General features: G+C 42.0%; 1 protein-coding gene across 1 annotated transcript in view; it reads right to left on the reverse strand.

The window, feature by feature from the left end:
• The window catches only part of EIF2AK2 (eukaryotic translation initiation factor 2 alpha kinase 2), a 90,694-nt gene extending 70,361 nt beyond the window's left edge, over window positions 1-20,333 (reverse strand). The window contains exons 1-6 of the mRNA XM_040429575.1: window positions 20,182-20,333; window positions 10,988-11,117; window positions 10,151-10,274; window positions 7,837-7,940; window positions 6,247-6,382; window positions 2,558-2,616 (exon numbers count right to left, since the gene is read on the reverse strand). Of these exons, the coding sequence (XP_040285509.1) occupies window positions 2,558-2,616; window positions 6,247-6,382; window positions 7,837-7,940; window positions 10,151-10,274; window positions 10,988-11,100 (536 nt within the window). The 5' untranslated portion in view covers window positions 11,101-11,117; window positions 20,182-20,333. The remainder of the gene's footprint in view (window positions 1-2,557; window positions 2,617-6,246; window positions 6,383-7,836; window positions 7,941-10,150; window positions 10,275-10,987; window positions 11,118-20,181) is intronic.
• Between the last annotated feature and the right edge of the window lie 2,499 nt (window positions 20,334-22,832).

Genomic DNA, 22,832 nt, shown 5'->3' on the forward strand with positions numbered 1-22,832 from the left:
CCCACCACTACCATGGCAACCAGGACTTTAATAGCGTCCTGGCTGCCATAGTAACACTGAACGCATTTTGAAGACTGATCAGTCTTCAAATGCTTTCAGTTCACTTGCGGTGTTACGGATCCGGCGGGCACCTCCGGCAACGGAAGAGCACGCGGGATCCCAACAACGCAAGTGTGAAAGAGCCCTTAAAGGGGTTCTCCGGGAATTAAGAAAATGAAAATACTTAAATATCACTTTATTATAAATATATCCCCAAATACTTTTCATTATTTATAATGGTTAGTTTTGTCTGGGGAGCAATCATCAGGGGAAACAAAATGGCCGCTGTCCCATTAGTTCACACGAAACCTGTCCTGATCACACATGAGTACAAGTTACTTTACAACACTGAGATAAAGAGCTGCCTCATCCTCCTCCTCCTCCTCGCTACTTGTCAGGGATTATGATCCTGAATACAGATGATAAGAACTTTAGCTGAATCTCTGGGGAATTTAGTTCATGAGGAGACATGAAGTACAGATAGGACGGAGAGGACAGACTGTGGTAATGTGTTGCTGTGGTAATGGAGACTGTAAACAAGTGCTGCTGTTCATTAGCCACACCTCACCCTCCTCTCATGTCTCCTCATCATCTCCATTCCCACAGAGATTCACCTGTATTCAGGATCATGATTCCTGACGAGCAGAGAGGAGGATGAGGCAGCATTATGGCTCATTGTGGTGAAGTAACTTGTCCTCCTGTGTGATTAGGACAGGTTTTGTGTGTACTGATAGGACGGCGGCCATTTTATTTCTCCTAATGATTGCTCCCTAGACAAAACAAGCCATTCTAAGTAATGAAAGGTATTTGTGAATATATTTATTATAAAATAATATTTAAGTATTTTTATTTTTTTATTCCTGGAGAACCCCTTTAAAGGGGCAGGGTGCTGGTGGATGACACTGAGCGAAGTGCTGTGGAGGTCACAGTTCAGGGGCAGGTAGGGTGGCCTCAAAAGACAGACTTTAAAAACCCAGCCCCCAGGACCCGCTAAGCCACGTTCCCTCCCGCTCCGCAGCCGACGGAGATTGTAAAAATGAAGGTAAAAATTTACTTCTGTCAGCTGCAGGGGTGGGAGGGAGGGTGACTTTTTCCTTGCAGCTCACGCTCAGACAGCACAGTGCTGCTGTCTGAGAGTGAGCTGTTCAAAAGAACATCCCTGAGTCCATCCAGGCCCTGCGCCAGACGGAGAACAGGAGTCTGAAAGCTGCACTAAAACTGGACCTCTGGCCACCCTAAGGGCAGGCTGTTGTGGAGGTCACAGTTAAGTGGACGGTCCGCTATGGAGGTCAGTGTTAAGGGGCGGGCTGCTGTAGAGGTCACTGTTAAGGGAGTGGGTTATTGTGGAAATCACTGTTAACGAGACGGGGTACTGTGGAGGTCACTAATAAAGGGGCGCCCGCTGTGGAGGTCACTGTTAAAGGGGAGGGCGCTGTGGATGTTACTGTTAAGGGGGCAGGCCGCTGTGGAGGTCACTGTTAAAGGGGCGTGGTACTGTAGATGTCACTATTATAGTGGATACTGTTGATTATTTTTTAACGACACACACAAACATTAAATGAAATAGATGAAATATACCAGTGCGAAGCCGGGTCTTTCTGCTAGTATAACATAAAAAGCCCACTAACCTGCTCCTTTCCAATTTGTTCCAGCTCTGAGGTTCTGCTTCTACTCCTTCTGGTCCCTGGCACCACTATGGTTTATCACTGTCCTCAGCTGTTATGTGTCCACAAGCAGCACGTCTTTGCTGGGTCACATGCCGCTGGGAGACAAGTCACTGCTGAGGCCAGTGATTGTCCATGCAACTTCAATAGCTGTTGGCCGTTTTCTATCTCTCTCAACTCCCCCATACACATACACTTGACTCTGTTGAGGAGTTATGTGTTTGCAAAAGCGAGAGAGAAGAAAGATGCCGCAAGACAGCTCTGGCAGTGACTTATCTTCCGGTAAACTGAAGGATTGGAAAAAAATCTATTTGCCCAATCCTTCTATCTCCCAACATAATCTGTCTGGGGAGAGTTGAGAGCTCATCATATGTTGGTCCCTCTGAAAATGGTGGAAAATATATCAATATGTATGAGGGCCTGCAACCAGTGCTAAAGACCCTTCATTCAGGTCTGATATTAAAGTGGTTATCCAAGATTTATTTTTTTACTTTATCTTGCTCCTCTTTATGTGAATTACAACTGTTGCATTGATAATGATTAAAATTTCCCCTGTCTGATTAGGTTGCGGGAACTTCTTGGATCACGTGCTGTAATTGTGCACATGATTCTAGCCTGGTTACAACCCACAATGTATGTAAGTTGCTCCTGCGCAGTCAGGTAGCCTCGGGACCTGTGATCAGTCAACACTCGAGGCTGCCTGACTGCGCAGGCACAACCCCAGTACATTGTGGGTTGTAACTGGGCTAGGATCACATGCACAATGTACAATGGAATTTTCACAAATAGATGTCGGATAACCCCTTTAACCCTTAAAATTAGCCCCGTTTGAATAAAATGTATAAAGTTCAAACCTTCCAGACAGAGAAGAATTTTCAGATTCAGACTCATCTATGAAAACTTCTGGCAACTCCTAGAAAAAAAAATACTTGATGTGGTAAATCCATTAACTGCATAAAAATTTAAAGTCAACAGCAATATTTTTTTCTTCAAATTCTGTACTTCTTTGAAATGAAATAGAAATATCTTATTAATGGAAGTTATTATTTAAATCTCTCCCTTTCCAAGTGGGAACAATATGATAATAAAGGTGCTGGACTGCAGGGAAATAAAAATTCATCACAGTAACCATATAAATCTGCGAACTGGAGCTCCCATTCTTAAGGTGGATTTACACGAACCAATAATCGTCCAGATTATCAGGAACAACCGCTCCTGCGAACGCTTGTTTCTGATAATCTAGCCATCTAAATGTGCCGCCGATCACGGGATGAACGAGCAAAACGCTCGTTCATCGGGTGATCCTGTCGTATGTGCAGACACACCAATCATCAATTCTGGGCAGCAGATCGCGTGGTCTAAACAGCAATCTGCTGTCCAGAAAGAATGATTCTGTATGGGGACGAGGGATTGCTATAGCGACCCCTTATCCTCATACTGTGGAGGAGATCGATGCATGTAAATGCACAGTCCCCTTCACTGAGTGAGCAGCCAACTGTCGGGAAGGAACGCTTCCTTCCCGACAATCGGCCGCTCCATCAGCCCGTCTAAACCCACCTTTAAGAGTCACACAGTGGAAAAAAGTAAGGTTGATTTCATTCCTGACAAAGTTACAATTCTTTTCAAATAGCATAAGTGGTTTATCCCCTATAATGACATACATGATACAGATGAAACAGACCAATGTCTATCAGGTTCAACCAGGGAAGAAGAGTGTCAAGGGGGGGGGGGGGGGGGGGGGGATTTAGTTTAGCCATGTTTATCCCAATAAGGTCCTGAAAATGAATGTGGTTTATACAGTATATTTTCATTTCTATTGCTTTGTTCATATTGTCACAGCCCTTAAAGGGGTTATCCCATGATTATTGTACAAAAGAAAAATCAGACACCATACAGTACATGATAATCTCTTTCTAACACTAGAATCAGGCTGGTACCTCACATGGATCCAGAGATCTCCCCATTCATTACTCTGCTAGATTTATATCAAGCTGGCTGCTCAGGGGCGTGTCCATGCTCTCCCTATCACAGCTCAGGAGGCAGGTGAAAGATGAAACTGAGCATGTGCGGCCTTCTCAGTGAGCAGGACAAAGAAATAATAAAAAGAACAAACAGCAAGTAGCGCTATACAGATACATTTTATTGAATAACTGCAGTTACAAAAGTATTCAGATCCAGGTGCTGGTTTGAAAACTGTTGAATATTTTTCATGGGACAACCCCTTTAAGTTTGCCATACACATAAGATAAAGGTAGGTTGGACCTGCTATCAGAGGGATTGGCTGAAAATCTAATGTATATTATGTACTAAAATAGACCGGCACTCAAACACATGGGTTCACGTAAGAGACCAAGCAGATATATGATAAAAAGATGCAATTTAATATTCAATAAAAACTCATTAGGATAAAACACACATTAACATCAATGTGGGATAATACATGCGCAGTGTCCTATATGGAATCGTAGATAAGCTATCTCATAAGTGGAATCTGCAATGCCGCATACAGATCTGTGCGTTGTTGCCGCTGCTTTAATATGTACCAAATATGGTGTGCAGGTATAAAGGTAATGTCCCGTTATATTGGTAAGTCCTATTATACTGGTAAGTCCTATTTGGTAAAGTTCGTAGCAATCAATCACATTATATGACTCTTAGATACTCACTGTTTGGTAGTGCGCATACTTGTGGCGTCCCACGTGTCAAAGCGCTTACCTCGATGTGGAATGGATCAGGTACATACGGCAGAATATAGTTGCTCACTGATAGCATGGATCGGAGCGCCGATGTATTGTTCTTATTCTCGCGAGAGACAAACTGTTGCCTTTCTTTCGTATGGTATATTGAAATGCCTTGAATTCGCAGTGAATCTTCGATCTTTTTATCGCGGAAGTAGGAAATTACCCTACTTTCGTATAGTACCGTAGGTAACTTTGATCCACAGTGAGTCTTCACTTGTTTTATCGTGAAGGTCTTTTCCCATGGGATCTAAGGTTTATTCACAAAGAGTCCAGTACATCAGCATGGCCATGGACTGTTGAAAGAATATCTACGAATAGACCTTCACGATAAAACGAGTGAAGACTCACTGTGGATCAAAGTTACCTACGGTACTATGCGAAAGTAAGGTCATTTCCTACTTCTGCGATAAAAAGATCGAAGATTCACTGCGAATTCAAGCCATTTCAATATACCATACGAAAGAAAGGCAAAAGTTGGTCTCTGCCGTATGTACCTGATCCATTCCACATCGAGGTAAGCGCTTTGACACGTGGGACGCCACAAGTATGCGCACTACCAAACATGAGTATCTAAGAGTCATATAATGTGATTGATTGCTACGAACTTTACCAAATAGGACTTACCAGTATATTAGGACTTACCAATATAACGGGACGTTACCTTTATACCTGCACACCATATTTGGTACATATTAAAGCAGCCGCAACAACGCACAGATCTGTATGCGGCATTGCGAATTCCACTTATGAGATAGCTTATGTACGATTCCATATAGGACACTGCGCATGTATTATCCCACATTGATGTTAATGTATGTTTTATCCTAATGAGTTTTTATTGAATATTAAATTGCATCTTTTTATCATATATCTGCTTGGTCTCTTACGTGAACCCATGTGTTTGAGTGCTGGTCTATTTTAGTACATAATATTCATTAATTTTGAAAGGGTGATTCATATTAGACACTGGCATCTATCCACGAATATAGAGAGTGAGCCATCTTACTATAAACCCTCCGTGAAAATCTAATGTGTATGGGTACCTTTAGGGTGATTTCTCAAGTACCAGATGTCACCATCTTTGTGCTGTGTGGCCAATCACTGTACAGCAAAACTGTTAACTACAGATGTATTTGGCAAGATGGTGTCTGCAGATGAAACAATGCAACATCTGGGACATTGTTGGCTGAACCTGCCACTTCTGGCGGGGCTGGCCAACAATCTAAAGTCTATGGGTATGTTGAATTTCAAAGCTCTATCCTTTGTTCTCTCAGGAGATAAGCTGACGCCAGAGGAGTTTGACTATGGCTTTCTCTTCTCCCCCCATTGAAAACCCATACATGATTAGCTGAACCAAGCATGTATGTGTATGGGGGACTTTCCTTTTCAAAGTTCCCAATCCAGCCTCCCATTCCTGCTTTGTGCTCCTATCCTAACCTCCCAAGACCTCCTCTCCTCTCCCCTGATGTCAAGATGATGCAGCTCAGATAGCAGGGAAGGGTAGGGGGCTTGGGCACTTTGAAAAGGAATAATTAGTACCCAGATACCTAACATAACATGTATTCACCAAGAATATACGGTAATTTGCCGGGTGCATACCTAAAGACTCACTAGGTCAGCACCATGCTACACAGCTTGGTGTCATTGAACACACAGAACCAGTGCTATTAATCCCATCTCCTGTATCATTTATAAATAAGTTAAATAAAAAGTGGCCCAACATGAGGTTAATTTTTGAAGTACGTTTTTAGTATAGTTTTTGATGCTGAAATTTGTTTAATTGTTACAAAACAATGTATTACCGGAATGTCTTTTGGAAACTCTTTTCTGAGCTCTTGTAAAGCAAGATAAGCTGCCTCCTTTTCGGCTTGTTTTTTACTTCTTTTAGGTCTTGTTGGAGGAAAGTCCCTGCCTCCAAATTTGGCATGGAAGGTAAACCTACAATAAAACATTCATTTACTTATAATGTGACTGTTGTTGCCCCAAAGATTATAATTACGATCTTTAGTCCCCTATTTACTTTGCATTGGCCTGTGCAAAAGGCCCTTTAAACAAGCATATATGTTGAGGTCTGTAATTGCCCTGTGGAAAAGGACCCTTAAGGCCCCCTTAGGGTAAATGTACACGTTCAGGATTCATATGCAGAGACTCCACACTGAAATCCGCAGGTGTTTGCAGGGAAATCCGTGCGGACAATCCCCATTATTGGTACGGATATACATGCGGATTTTATGCAGATTTTTTGCATGCGGATTTTCCTCTTCCCATTGAAGTGAATCGAGAAAATCCGGTCAGGAAAAATAAAATAAATTGACATGCTGCTAATTTTAAAATCCGAACCGCAGGTCAAAATCAGCACAGAAAAATCTGCATTGTGTACATAAGAATTTCAAATTCTCATAGAATACAAATCCGCATGCAATCCCGATTGTGTGCATTTAGCCTTAAACGGCCCGATGTAGCAGGTGACTGTCAGGAAGGAATGCTCGATGGAGCAGGTGACTGTCGGGAAGGAACGCCTGATGGAGCAGGTGACTGTCGGGAAGGAACGCCCAATGGAGCAGGTGACTGTGGGGAAGGAACACCCGATGGAGCAGGTGACTGACGGGAAGGAATGCCCGATGGACCAGGTGACTGTGGGGAAGGAACGGCCGATGGAGCAGGTGACTGTGGGGAAGGAACGCCCGATGGAGCAGGTGACTGTCGCAAAGGAACGCCCGATGGAGCAGGTGACTGTCGCGAAGGAACGCCCGATGGAGCAGGTGACTGTCGAGAAGGAACGCCCGATGGAGCAGGTGACTGTCAGGAAGGAACACCCGATCGAGCAGGTGACTGTCGTAAAGGAACGACCGATAGAACAGGTGACTATTGGGAGTTGCCTGATCGTCAGTGGAGGTAAAGAGCTGCATTTACATGCAGTGATCACCTCCATTGTATGGCGATGAGCGATGACTACAGCTATCACTCATCCCCATAGAGATTCATTGTTTTTGGGTGATCTGCTGCCCAGAAGCAATGATTGAGGTGTCCACATGAAAAATAGTTTCACCCAATGAACAAGCGTTTCACTCATTCATCGGGTGATCGGCAGCACCTTTACACAAGCAGATTATCGGAAATAAGCATTCGTGCGAAGGTTTATCCCCGATAGCCTGCTCGACAATCGGGCCGTGTAAATTCACCTTTACTTTAGTATATAGCAATGGCAAAGACATATTGAACAAGGGTGAGTAGTGTTTACTGTGGGTGTATTCATTGTATACAATTATTTGCCGAGTTCTAGAAAAAAGGGACAATACTACAGATACTATAGCGTGAATATACAGTGTCCACATGTGCCACAATAGTTTATATGTCTAGTGGCAGGAATAGGTATATTCAGAAATACTTACTCAAGATTGTGGGAAGGTCCTGTACAAGACAGTTGCACAAAGCTGAAACCTTGATTTTTCTTCTGGGATAATTGATTGAGTAGAGCAACATAATTTGGTTGACACTACAGAGCAAAAAAGTATAAAAGACACACTAGTAATAAGAATGCACAAAGACGTACAATAATTTCAGTTTGTAAAAATATTAAATCTTAAGAAAGAAAAAGTTCAAATGTACAGAGAAAATTTATTTTGACAAATGACAATGGAGGAGAATTATCATGAGGGTAACATTTTAAGTCAGTTTTCCTGGAGTCTGTGTTGGAGTACTTTGAGTCCAATGCATCAAATGTTGCACATTGTTTGCTAAAAATATTTTTTCTAGAAATACTACTCCAGTTTCCCTATAACATCTCCTTACTGGAGTGAGTTTGACTTTTTAAACTTTTTAACAAAAGCAGGCATTTTACATTCCAGTCTTAATAAAAGGCCCACTGTTGAAAGATGCAACCAAACTATTAAAAGGTACAGACACCTGCACACGTTGCAGAATATGTGTGGTTTTTTTCACGCAGATTCCCATGCGGAAAAAAACGCAGCTTATTACAATACCAGCAAAGTGTATGAGATTACACTAATCTAATGTACACTTTGTGGAAATTCACCTACTTTGCAGTTTTCAAATGTCAATTATGTTTGTGGTTTTAGCTGCGGATTTCACCCTTTTCAAAACCGCTTTTAGACATTGAGGATTTTGGTGCAGATATGCTGCAGAAACGCACATGAATCCACACAGAAATCTCATGCGTGTTCACCCGCACTTGTGCGCAGGTCGCCTAATAAATTTGTTGTATTTATCCACTAAGCAGCGCAAGAGCGGTGTAAAACTTGAAGAGTTGCAGAATGCCATTTGTGCCAAATTTTATGATTTAATTTTTTTTACACAAAATCGGGCATAAAGCCTTCATAAATGACACCATCATGTTTTTTATATCTCACATGGATCGCTTATGGTCTGGGTAAGGGTAATTGACACTTTTCTCCTTCCATTGATCCAATTGTCTATTAACAGAACTCTACTATCAATGTAGATGAAAAGTAAAAATCCTTCAGTTATAGGTTTCTGATAAGGTCAGAGTCTGGTATTATTGATATAGGGCAACAAAACAAGCAAAAAAAAAAGATGCCCATAGATCTTCAATAGCTGTCGGCCAAAAGCTTGTTCTTCCGACACCTATCTTTCTGACTCCTCCATATAGATATATAGCTCGGCTACAGTGTGTTTTCAAGAGGAGAAAGCTGCTGACACCTCACATCTCCTGTGAGAACAAAAGAATCAGGTGCTGAAATTCATGAGCTCCCCATACACATTAGATTGTGGCCAGTCCTACTGAAAATGGCCTACAGTAGACCAATGAGGGGCGTTAATAAGTCACTGAGTTTTCAAAAAACTTTTGATATGTCATAGAGACACATCAAAAGTTTTAATCGGTGAGAATCTGACTGCTCAGACACCCATGATTCCGAGATATCTCTCTTTCTCTCTTCGCTTTAGAGGACAGAATCAAGATAGGTCCATAGACGTCTACTGAGCCTGTCTCCTACAGCAAGGGGAGAGAGAGCGTGAAAAGTGAGAGCTTCACTCTCCTCTAACGATCGGTGGGGGTATCAGCGCTCACACCCTCACCGATGAAACCTTTTGTCTCTATGACATATCAAAAGTTTTTATAAAACTTAGTGACCCTTTTAGACAGTCCATAGATGACTCTTAAAACCAAAAATTACAATGGTGGTTGAATATGTACATATATTTGTCTGTATAGTCTGCCACTTTTGCATATCGGTAAGTGTTATTCATACACAGCAACCCTCTATAGTATATAAAGGTCTACAGGGGCGGATTGGTAACTTAAAGTGGTCCTGGAAAAAAACCTAAAAGTGGCCCTGTGTTGTAGGTGGGTTCAAACTGCCAGAAGAAGGGGAAAACAAATTGGCAGGGATAACCGAAGTAGACGTGGCCTGCAATACTGTAGTGCAGCGCAGAATACTGCCCCAGCAGAACCAAATACCACAGGACAGCACAGAATACTGCCACCCAAACCACAGTATTTAACTGTATCACCATCATGAGGATGGTAATACAGTTGAGTTCAAAAGGGGACCTGTGGCTGTTGAGCATCAGATCATTATGTACCTGGCCTGCAGCCATCAAAAGGGCTTGAATGGCCCCCTGGGCTTCGGCCCACCGGGAGATTTCCTTGAAGGGGCTATAGCCAATCCGCCCCTGGAGGTCTATAGTATAGGGCATAAAGGAAGGAAAACTCAGAAAACTCACTATAATTTCTTGATTTGTAAGAGATTCCAAAGCTACCCTGGATGCTTCAGTCTCTGCTAACTTCTTCTTCTTGGCTTTAGCTTCTCCAACCAGTATATCATCAATGAAAATTTGACAAACAAAGCTTGAAAAAGAAAAGAAAAAGGTACAAACTATGTTCAAATTTAATCTGACATAAATACTCACCTTTTGGAGGGGTTGAGCCAAAACTAGGTGCAACCTTTCTCTCTTAGCTCATGCTCAACATAAAAATATTTCCACCGATCAGATAACCAGAAGATAGCTCATCAGTATAGAATTCTCAGAAAACCCCTTTAAAGTAATAAAAAAAGAAACTTGCTGCTATCTAGATTTTTATGTTACATATCTAGTGTTTGTTTGATTACCAGACCCCAATCAAAAGAATATTAGAGGGTGGTGTAAGAAGTATGTAGCAGCAATAACTAGATTCAGAAGAATTTGGGAGAAATGAGCCCTATAGAAAAGAATAAAAAACAGAATGCATTACTGGGTGTTGTTTTACTCCATTCCATTCCACCAGGGAAGTAGCTATAGCTAATTGAACCCAGATTCTGGTGCCTCAGATGGATCAAATGCCCCTCTACCACATGAAATATCATAGATGGTACATAAAAGATGGAGGCCCTTTGACAGATTTTGCACTGAGCCCATGAAGCTTCAAATTTCGTCCAGAGTTCTTGTTGCCCCTTCCCTGTTTGAAATGACCTTCTGACCATTTCCTAGTTTGCTGTCCGCCCATCTCTTGAGCTTCTATATAATGCATGCAGATATTCCCTCAAGTAATGTGACTGTGAATGAATATTGCTAAGAACTTACACACGATCATGTGGCGGTCCTGTTTGGTCGGGTATTTCAAACCTAGGTAGTGGCTTGCCATTTTTTTGGCAGAACTCTAAAAGCAGTCCTTTGAAGTTCGTCTGCGTGGCCATGGTCAAAGTATAAAAGGCTGTAAATAGAAACCAATAGCAATTAGCAATTTTAAAATAAAATTAACAAAACAAGCTGAAATGTTTTGGATTATGTATAAGTACAAAACGCAAGAGAACAATATATGTTAAAGAGAATATATCACTTAATTTTACTCTATCAAAACCATTATCCTTATTTTTGAACTTCAGAAAATGAAGATTGATTAGTATATTATTGATGTCTCAAAGTGTCCAGCGGGGCGTGAATAATGGTTCCAGGAGTTGTATGATGATCATGATGTCACAGAGGAGCGGGCGGACTGGATGGCGCAAGGAGAGGTACTAGGATCGAGTAAAGAAGTGAAGAGGCGGTCTTGGACTCTTGAAGTAAGAGACTTGGGCTCTTGCAGGAGGCTCCTCTGGCTCCTGGAACCTACTGGGCACTTTGTGGCCATACCAATCAATCTTTGTTTTAAGGATAATGAAATAAGGATAATGCTAACAAAGGTATGGTTTTGATTATGTTAGGCAGTACTACATAGCATACGCCAGTCTTGATCCCCCTGCGCTGGGGTAAGATGCGCAGAAGCCTATTAATAAATGAGTAGCATCTCTGCCTCTTTGAGTGCTAGAAACTCAAGTCTACGCTAGGCAGGGGTTGGCATAGATTTAAGCTATAACTTTTGCCAGTTTATAGCGTAAGTTATAGTAAACCGGTAGGCCGCGCTAAGCCCCACTTCAGAAAAGCAACATTAAGTCCCAAATTGTGTTGCAAATATAGTGTGCGCCATAATTTGTGACTTTTTATGCCACAATTGTGGTATAAAAGCTTTAGTAAATGTCCCCCAAGGCCTTATAGGTAATATTGTTACCTCAGTAATCTGTTGCTTCAGTCTGGAGAAAAAATACTTTGAATTTATATGCAAAGGAGCAGTTATGACGGAGAGCTTATCTTTGAGTAGAGGTACCCATCAGGGATGTCCACTCTCTCCATTACTATTTGATATCTATATTGAGCCCCTCGCTGCTAGAATTAGGCAGGATTCTGGGATTGAGGGGTTTGGGGTACTAGGAATACAGGATCACATTTCTCTATATGCGGATGATGAGCTGTTTTGTATAAATCATACTAATATCTCACTTCCCGAACTTATTCAGATAGTGAATGCCTTTAGTGTAGTCTCGGGCTTTGATATTAACTGGTCAAAGACAACGCTTATGTCTGTGGATAGGCCTGAATACTCTATTGAAGGGCCCTTGAGTTTACTCAGGATTTCAGATTCATTTGAATATTTGGGCATGATTGTAGAAGATTTTTTGCATCTAAATGTGATTCCGTTGATAAGTAAGTGGAGGCCCAAAGTGACTTCCTTTATCTAGAGCTGACAGAATATCCCTGGTTAAGATGGTGATATTACCCCAACTCCTTTATATTCTTAGGAATTCCCCATTGTGGATTGAGGATAAATTCTTTAAGTTAATTGAGAAAATTATTAATGATCTGGTGTGGGGAAAAAATTGGGTGAGGCTTAAACTTCAATATCTTTATAAGCCGTTGGAACAGGGGGGGTTGAACCTTCCCTGTTTTAAGGGCTATTTTATAGCTTCACAGCTATGGCTTTATAATCACTAGGAGGAAAGTCCACTTTGTAGGAAACTGTTGAGTAGATCTACATATGATAATATGTTTACATTATTAGAGTCTGGGTTATTATCCAGAGTTCAACTGGATTATAAGGAATCTAGAAAGTTATTTCTTAAGACGTGGAGCACTATTAGAGATTGGTTGGGAATACGGGGATTTCTCCATTGTACGCCCCTGTGGTATAATTATTATTTACAGCAGTTGGATGATCTAGCTGAAGATAAGTACTGGCAAAAAAACTATATTCTGTATAGAGCGCATATAATTGATTTATCGTGGTTTAGATATTTACAGTTACGTTCGGCACTGTGTAGTGTAAAGGGGGAATTTTTGTTACAGATAAACACTGTTTATACACTTTTGAATGATTTGATGGGAAATTCGGGGCAGAAGTTTAAAATTTCTAAATTGTATAAATTGTTTCTTGATGCACTATTTAATGGGGATCTGTTTTAAGGATCCAGCCAGATGACTGGGGGGAAATAATGACTAACTTAAGAGAGTAATACAATATATCAATCGGCACTGCGGTTTGAAGTAGAGTAGCGGTGCACGTGTCTCAGGGCCGGGGTCCCTTGTAGATAAGGAGAAAAGAGACCGGCACTCGCTTGTTTAGATAATCTTGCTGTGATTTATTGTCACATTCCAGTGACGAGTTTCGGCATACAATCTGCCTTTGTCAAACTGTGAACAAACAGTGAAACAGCACCCATTTAAATAACCCGCCAAACCTCAGACCTTGCATGAGGTAGTCATGGCAACCAAGTAAACAAACAGTAAACAGAAGGCGGAGGAAAAGGGGAGGGGTATATGGGGGGGGGGAGTTTGTTGGATAATAAAAGTCCGTGGCATAGTGGGAAACATTATAGTTCATAGAGGACTTCCATCTTATCGGTATGTAGTCATTAATTTATTTCACGTCCGCTGTAAGAAAATCATATATATATGATCATTATCATCATCAAAAAAGTTTTTATAAAAAGCTAATTAATGCATAGTCCCGGTTTAGTCCTCTAGGTTCCAGTGTCTGGAGACGATGAATCCAATAAGCCTCTCTTTTAAGCAGAAGTTTGTGCCTGTTGCCGCCACGTCGCGGTTGGGGGATACTATCAATGATCTGGAAGCGTAATTGAGCAACTGTATGTCTATGTAAGTGAAAATGGTGAGGAATGGGTAACATCAGGTTTCCTTTCCGTATGGTGGACTTGTGTTTTGAAAACCTGTCCTTCATCCTCGTAGAGGTCTCACCTACATACACTAGACCACAAGGGCTCTTCAGGATATATATGATGAATTGGCTGTTACACGTAAATGTGCCCCATATGGGTATCCTTTCCCCTGTGTGTGGATGAGTGAGATGTGTGCCTTTAATGATGCTGGAGCAATGTATGCAACTCACACAAGGAAAGGTTCCAGATCTTGGAGTGGAGAGCGTGCTCTGTCTGGAGAACCCTCTATTACTCACAATGTCAGCTCTTATTATTTTATCCCTGATGTTGCTTGCCCTTTTATAACAAACCATCGGTGGGCTTTGAAATTCTTCTACCTGCAAATAAGACTGGGCTATTACATTCCAATGTTTATAAATGACAGACCTGATTTTGTTCATCCAAGGGTGGTATTTTATGATTAGAGGAATGCGCGGTTTCTTTGGAATTTTTTCTACTTGTGTCTTATCTACCTTTCCCCGTTGTTCTATCGGCAAATTTTTGGGATAACCTCTTGCCAAGAACCTGTCAGTCATTTCATTTAGTCTGACCTCACAGTTTTCTGTGTCACTGACTATCCGCTTTACCCTCTGATATTGGGAATACGGGAGGGATTTTTTTGTGGAGTTTGGATGATTGCTTTGGAATGTTAATAAACTATTCCTGTCTGTTTCTTTGACATACAGGTCAGTATGAACAATTCCATCTACCCCCTTAATTACCCATGTGTCTAAGAAGGAAATTTTCTGTGGGTCATAGTGTATTGTGAATTGGAGTTCTGGCCAGATGGAATTGATGTAGGTAGTAAATTCTTGGAGGGTTCGCATGCTGCACCGCCACACGCTGAAGATATCATCTATAAAACGTCACCAAAAAATGCAATTTTGCTGATATATTTCGTTGGAATATATGTAGATATTCTCAAAATGGGCCATGTACGAATTTGCGTATGGTGGTGCCACGTGCGAACCCATCGAGGTCCCACTCCGCTACTGGTAGAATGTGTCCTGAGGAGTGAAAGAAAAAAGTTTTTTTCAGTGTCAGTATACATACTATGCGTTAACAGTTGTTCCACCGCATGGATTCCTTTCTCATGAATGATGGACGTGTACAGGCTACATACATCGAATGCGACCAGAATACAATCTGTATCAATTTGTAGTGATCTGACTTCTTCAAGAAAGTGGGAAGTATCCCTCAGGTATGAAGGAGCAGATTTGGTAAGTAGTGTCAAAACCTTTTCTAGAAACATGGCTGGTGGAGAGAGAATTGGATCAGTCGATGGCACAATGGGTCTACCCGGAGGACAAGTCATGGATTTATGTACCTTGGGTAATGTATAAATTACAGGAGTGATCGGATGCTGATTTATCAAAAAGTCCCCCAGCTTGGCATCGACTGTTCCATTCTCCCTGGCACCGCTCACTATAGTCTGCAGAATATTCTTGATCTGAAAAACGGGATCAGTATTCAGTGGCTGACCTAGATTAACCTAGTCCAGCGAGATATCGATGGACTATTACATCAGTTCAAACAAGGTGCCTTTCACTACCATAATAATCTAACCACTGAAGAGAGATTTTCTCTAAATAATCTGCTTGATGATCCATCTCTTATCTTTAAACCAGCAGACAAGGGGGGAGCCTTTGTAGTACTGGATAAAGATTATTCTGAGATTCTTGAACAATAAGAGACAGTGAAACATATCAGCCACTGAATACTGATCCCGTTTTTCAGATCAAGAATATTCTGCAGACTATAGTGAGCGGCGCCAGGGAGAATGGAACAGTCGATGCCAAGCTGGGGGACTTTTTGATAAATCAGCATCCGATCACTCCTGTATTTTATACATTACCCAAGGTACATAAATCCATGACTTGTCCTCCGGGTAGACCCATTGTGGCATCGACTGATTCAATTCTCTCTCCACCAGCCATGTTTCTAGAAAAGATTTTGACCCCACTTACCAAATCTGCTCCTTCATACCTGAGGGATACTTCCCACTTTCTTGAAGAAGTCAGATCACTACACATTGATACAGATTGTATTCTGGTCGCATTCGATGTATGTAGCCTGTACACGTCCATCATTCATGAGAAAGGAATCCATGCGGTGGAACAACTGTTAACGCATAGTATGTATACTGACACTGAAAAAAACTTTTTTCTTTCACTCCTCAGGACACATTCTACCAGTAGCGGCGTGGGACCTCGATGGGTTCGCACGTGGCACCACCATACACAAATTCGTACATGGCCCATTTAGAGAATATCTACATATATTCCAACGAAATATATCAGCAAAATTGCATTTTTTTGGTGACGTTTTATAGATGATATCTTCAGCGTGTGGCGGTGCAGCATGCGAACCCTCCAAGAATTTACTACCTACATCAATTCCATCTGGCCAGAACTCCAATTCACAATACACTATGACCCACAGAAAATTTCCTTCTTAGACACATGGGTAATTAAGGGGGTAGATGGAATTGTTCATACTGACCTGTATGTCAAAGAAACAGACAGGAATAGTTTATTCACATTCCAAAGCAATCATCCAAACTCCACACAAAAAATCCCTCCCGTATTCCCAATATCAGAGGGTAAAGCGGATAGTCAGTGACACAGAAAACTGTGAGGTCAGACTAAATGAAATGACTGACAGGTTCTTGGCCAGAGGTTATCCCAAAAATTTGCTGATAGAACAACGGGGAAAGGTAGATAAGACACAAGCAGAAAAAATTCCAAAGAAACCGCGCATTCCTCTAATCATAAAATACCACCCTTGGATGAACAAAATCAGGTCTGTCATTTATAAACATTGGAATGTAATAGCCCAGTCTTATTTGCAGGTAGAAGAATTTCAAAGCCCACCGATGGTTTGTTATAAAAGGGCAAGCAACATCAGGGATAAAATAATAAGAGCTGACATTGGGAGTAATAGAGGGTTCTTCAGACAGAGCACGCTCTCCACTCCAAGATCTGGAACCTTTCCTTGTGTGAGTTGCATACATTGCTCCAGCATCATTAAAGGCACACATCTCACTCATCCACACACAGGGGAAAGGATACCCATATGGGGCACATTTACGTGTAACAGCCAATTCATCATATATATCCTGAAGAGCCCTTGTGGTCTAGTGTATGTAGGTGAGACCTCTACTTGGATGAAGGACAGGTTTTCAAAACACAAGTCCACCATACGGAAAGGAAACCTGATGTTACCCATTCCTCACCATTTTCACTTACATAGACATACAGTTGCTCAATTACACTTCCAGATCATTGATAGTGTCCCCCAACAGCGACGTGGCGGCAACAAGCACAAACTTCTGCTTAAAAAAGAGAGGCTTATTGGATTCATCGTCTCCAGACACTGGAACCTAGAGGACTAAACTGGGACTATGAATTAAATAGCTTTTTATAAAAACATTTTTGATGATGATAATGATCATATATATATGATTTTCTTACAGCGGACGTGAAATGAATTAATGACTACATACTGATAAGATGGAAGTCCTCTATGAACTATAATGATTCCCACTATGCCACGGACTTTTGTTATTCAACAAACTCCCCCCCTCATATACCCCTCCCCTTTTGCTTCTCCTTCTGTTTACAGTTTGTTTACTTGGTTGCCATGACTACCTCATGCAAGGTCTGAGGTTTGGCGGGTTATTTAAATGGGTGCTGTTTCACTGTTTTGTTCACAGTTTGACAAAGGTAGATTGTATGCCGAAACTCGTCACTGGAATGTGACAATAAATCACAGCAAGATTATCTAAACAAGCGAGTGCCGGTCTCTTTTCTCCTTAACTTAAGAGAGTGTCACACAATTTTAATCATGTTTTGGTTCAATTTAATATTATGCATAGATTATATGTCACACCGGCATGGCTTACCGGTAATAAATGTGGGTTGAGAGGTACGTCTAATTGTCCATAATGTGATTCACCTGGGGCTGAATTTTTGCACATGTTTTGGTCGTGTATACAACTAACAGAATACTGGGAGGCAATAGACAAACTTATTACCCAGAAATTGCAAATAGTGATTCCATTTACGGTGGAATGTTGGATTCTGGGTGATTTTTCCCAAATTGTGATAAGTATAAAAGGACTCTTTTGATTAAAATACTCTTTTTGGCGAGGCTTTTAATCACGTGAGGTTGGTTTTCAAGAAATACTTCTAGTGTGTGTATAAAAATCTGGTCAATAAGATTAAGAGTTATGAAAAAATCTTATATAAACAGAGAAATACTGAGGAGAAATGGAAAAAGATATGGGGGATTTGGAAGTCTTAGGTCTCTTCGCTTTCACCCTACCGTTATCCCTGCTCCATCCTAGTGGACGGAGGGTATGGGAGACGCATCGCAAGGAAGGTGTCACGGCTTGGTGGTAGTTTGCCGTGACACTTTAGCCGCTCATGATGATTGCCAGTGGCAACGTGTTTGTTATGCATGCGTGTGTACTTCCCCTTTAAGGCTGTTTCCCTTCCCATTTCTGGTGTGTATAGGGTTAAGGTGTGTACAAGGTGGAGTTGGGTCTGGCCTCTTATTGTTCTAACTTGTGAGCCTGGGGTCAGATTGTCTTCAGTGTCTTGAGGAGCTGGTGCTTTTCCATCCGCCCAGTCCTTGAGGGCCACCTTATGGGACATCGATGTCACCTAATGTCTTCTGATGTCACCCCTTTGTGTCTGCTGCTGTTACCCTACCTCAATTGTTGTATGTTTGGTGTGGGTTTATGTTTAGGGTTGTTGTTATGTCTGGTTTGGTGTTTCATGTCTGGCCTGTTTGGTGTTTCAGGTCAGCACGGATGCCAGACATATCCTTTGTATGTCTTTACCCCCTTCCGGAGGTAAGGACATATCCTTTGTATGTCCTTACCTCTGGAAGGGGGTCCCTGGAGTTCCCCAGAGGGGGAACTACAAGAAGCTCGGCCTGGTGCTGCCATGATTCATGCCTCTTGGTGGTCCAGGTTGTTACTACTGGTTTCTGTGTTTGGTGTTCATGCTGGGTCCTGCCTGGTGTGTTTGTTTGGGCCTATGCGCATTACCAGGATCCAGTCGTAGCGGCGTGGACAGCTCGTGCTCCTGTGGCTGCTGTGTCAGGTAGGTGTCCATGTTGGTCCTGTTGGCAGTGGTGTTTTCTGCCTCTGGACACTTACCTGTCGTGTCATCCACTGGTTGCTTACTTCCCCTTTGTTGCTAGGCCTGTTGGTGACTCTGGTTCCTCTGTGTCGTCTCCACCTTCTGACGCCATAATGCAGGGACCGTTAGGGTCAATAGGGCCCAGGTTCGAGAGTATGAGCCCCCCTACCATCGAGGGTGGCTCATACAGTCAGGAGATCAGGGATAGGATTTAGGGATGCTTAGTTTGTTACCTGCTCCCTTTTCCCTGTTTCCAGGCCTAGCTACTACCCTATTTTCCCCTTCATTGCACAGTGAGGGGTTTCCCCCACTCCCCACCGTGACAGAAGGGGGAAGGATGGAGGGGAAGTTTTGGGATAAAAATGAGAAATTTAATAATGTTGAAATAATTTTGTAATTTTCTCTGTCAATAAAAAAAAAAAGAAGCAGTTATGTGTACCAAAGGCAGGTTCAAGCCATTGTGTGCACCATTGCTCCTCCTGCTTCCTCTGTCAGCATCTCCCTTTCCTTCCTAATGTTCATGCTCAGGTTCTTGCATAGTCATCTCGTCTTTCCCTGTCAATCTAGAAGCTGGCAGAGGAAACAGGAGGAGCAAGGGTGCACAGAGTGGCTTGGGTCCGCCCTCGGTGCACATAACTTCTGATTTGCATATAGATTCAAATTACTTTTTCTTCAGAATGAAGCAATGATTGCTAAGTGAAAAGTCTCATTACATTTGGCTGAGCTAGCCCTTCAAGGCATTGTGCCTGGCATTGTGCCCCACGGCACAGCTCTCTGATAAAACTATGGCTATTCAGAATAATAATTGAAGGACGTAAGTGGGCACAGAGCTCATCACTATGCAGGTAGTTGGACCATGAAGCTGGCTACTATGGTCCATGGCTCAGGTCATAGAGATTGTTCTTTAGAATTATTAATAAAACTTCATTAAACATGACAATTGTGATTCTTTGTGAAAAGACGTCACTTATTAGAGATCTCTTAGGGTTAATCTGATCTGTGTGTTATATTACAGACAACGTCTACACAATACATAGTTATGGTTATGAATAATAAAGAAGAAATTACAACCAATATATCAACCCCAAGAGAGACTCACCTGTCTCTAGTGCTCTCCGCAGATTCTCAGCACAGTTTGGTTTTCAGGACAGGAGGCTTTCAAGTGAGGAAAAGAAAGGGCACACCCCCTTGCACTCTTTCCTTGCAAGTACGTAGGAGTGAATCAGCATTTTGAGTGCAGTGTTTGGTGCTTTAGGGGTTATTCTGAGTGTGACACCCACCTATGGGGTGGAAATAGGAAGAAGCCAGCCTCCTACGTCAGCTGTGCAGTGGCTTCACCCCCTCCAGATCAGGATTCAGTTTCGTTTCTCCTGTGCAGACTATGGAAGCTGCTAGAAGGAGCAGGAGTGATATTATACAGTACGTCATCTGCAAATAACTATTCTGGTATGTTGTAGATCTAAAATACACTGCAGGGGAACTGTCATGTTGAACATGGTGTCTGAGCTACAGGTAGCATATTATAGAGCAGGAGGAGCTGAGTGTGTGTGTGTATGTATATATATATATATATAAAATACTAGCAGAAGGATCCGGCTTTGCACGGGTATATTTCATCTATTTCATTTAATGTTTGTGTGTGTCGTTAAAAGATATCAACACTATCCACTATAACAGTGACCTCTACAGCACCCCGCCCCTTTAACACACAGTCCCCCACGCCTTAACACTGATCCCCCCACAGTGCCCCGCCAACTTTGACGTTCACAGCAGCCCGCCCCTTTAACATTGAGTTTTACAGCACCACACTCCATTAACAGTGACCTCTACAGTACCCTGCTGCCTTAACAGTGACCTCCACAGTGTCTGCCCCTTTCACAGTGACCTCCAGAGCGGCCTGCCCCCTTAACAGTAGCATCCACAGTGAACGCCTCTTTAACAGTGACCTCCACAGTGCCCACCCCTTTAACAGTAACCTCCACAGATCCCTGCCCCTTTAATGCTAGGGCTACACGACGACATGTGTCGCGCGACATTTTGTCTCAACAATTTCTATAATGATAGGCTATGGTGTCGCACTGCGACATGCGACATACTGCGACACGACAGTCGCAAAAAATCCATCCAAGATGTCACGTGTCGCAGTGCAACACTATAGACAATCATTATAAAAATTGTCACGCGACATTGGTGTGACATCGATGTCGCGTGACACATGTAGCAGTGTAGTTGTGCCCTATGTGTCGTGCAACTTATTGTCGTCGTGTAGCCCTAGCCTAAAGCTGACCTACAGCAGTGAAGAAAAATGGCTGGGTTGTTATGGAAACCTGGAGTAAAACTGTGTGTATGTGGAGACTAAGGGCCTGCAAGCTTCTATTGGCTGATAAGGGACATGTGACCGTGTGTATGGCAGTTGGGATATGAAGAGAAAGACTTACAGGCTTGTATTGGCTAATGCAGGTCATTTTTTGGGAATATCTCAGGAACGGTACGTCCTAGAGAGCTGTGACCCCTACAAAATTTATTTACAGGTAGCAAGGGATGTGTATACCAAGTTTCGTTAAAATCGACAGTTGCGTTTTTGAGTAATCGCGGAACATACATATATACTTCTTTCTTTATATATATATACAGTTGCAAGAAAAAAGTATGTGAACCCTTTGGAATGATATGGATTTCTGCACAAATTGGTCATAAAATGTGATCTGATCTTCATCTAAGTCACAACAATAGACAATCACAGTCTGCTTAAACTAATAACACACAAAGAATTAAATGTTACCATGTTTTTATTGAACACACCATGTAAACATTCACAGTGCAGGTGGAAAAAGTATGTGAACCCTTGGATTTAATAACTGGTTGAACCTCCTTTGGAAGCAATAACTTCAACCAAACGTTTCCTGTAGTTGCAGATCAGACGTGCACAACAGTCAGGAGTAATTCTTGACCATTACTCTTTACAGAACTTTCTCCATTTATAGACAATTTGTCTTACCGTGGACTGATGAACATCGAAGGCTTTTGGAGATACTTTAATAACCCTTTCCAGCTTTATGCAAGTCAACAATTCTTAATCGTAGGTCTTCTGAGAGCTCTTTTGTGCGAGGCATCATTCACATCAGGCAATGCTTCTTGTGAAAAGCAAACCCAGAACTGGTGTGTGTTTTTTATAGGGCAGGGCAGCTGTAACCAACACCTCCAATCTCATCTCATTGATTAGACTCCGGTTGGCTGACACCTCACTCCAATTAGCTCTTGGAGATGTCATTAGTCTAGGGGTTCACATACTTTTTCCACCTGCACTGTGTATGTTTACATGGTGTGTTCAATAAAAACATGGTAACATTTAATTCTTTGTGTGTTATTAGTTTAAGCAGACTGTGATTGTCTATTGTTGTGACTTAGATGAAGATCAGAAACCCTTTTTTATGACCAATTTGTGCAGAAAGCCATATAATTCCAAAGGGTTCACATACTTTTTCTTGCAACTGTATATATAGATATCTAGTATATAAAGCTGAGTGTATGTATGTCCGCTAAAGGAATCCGCACTGTTGCATTTACAATCTTGAAATTTGGCACACAGGTACATCAGTTGTCCTGGAAGGTTTTAGACCGGGTCTCAGCTCTCTAGCACGTACCATTCCTGAGATATTCCCCAAAAATGCAAATATGACACATCACATGACCTACATTAGCCAATAGAAGCCTGCAGGTCTTTCTCTTCATATCCTAACTTCTAGGGGG

Source organism: Bufo bufo, chromosome 4, assembly GCF_905171765.1.
Source record: "Bufo bufo chromosome 4, aBufBuf1.1, whole genome shotgun sequence".
NCBI lineage: Eukaryota > Metazoa > Chordata > Amphibia > Anura > Bufonidae > Bufo > Bufo bufo.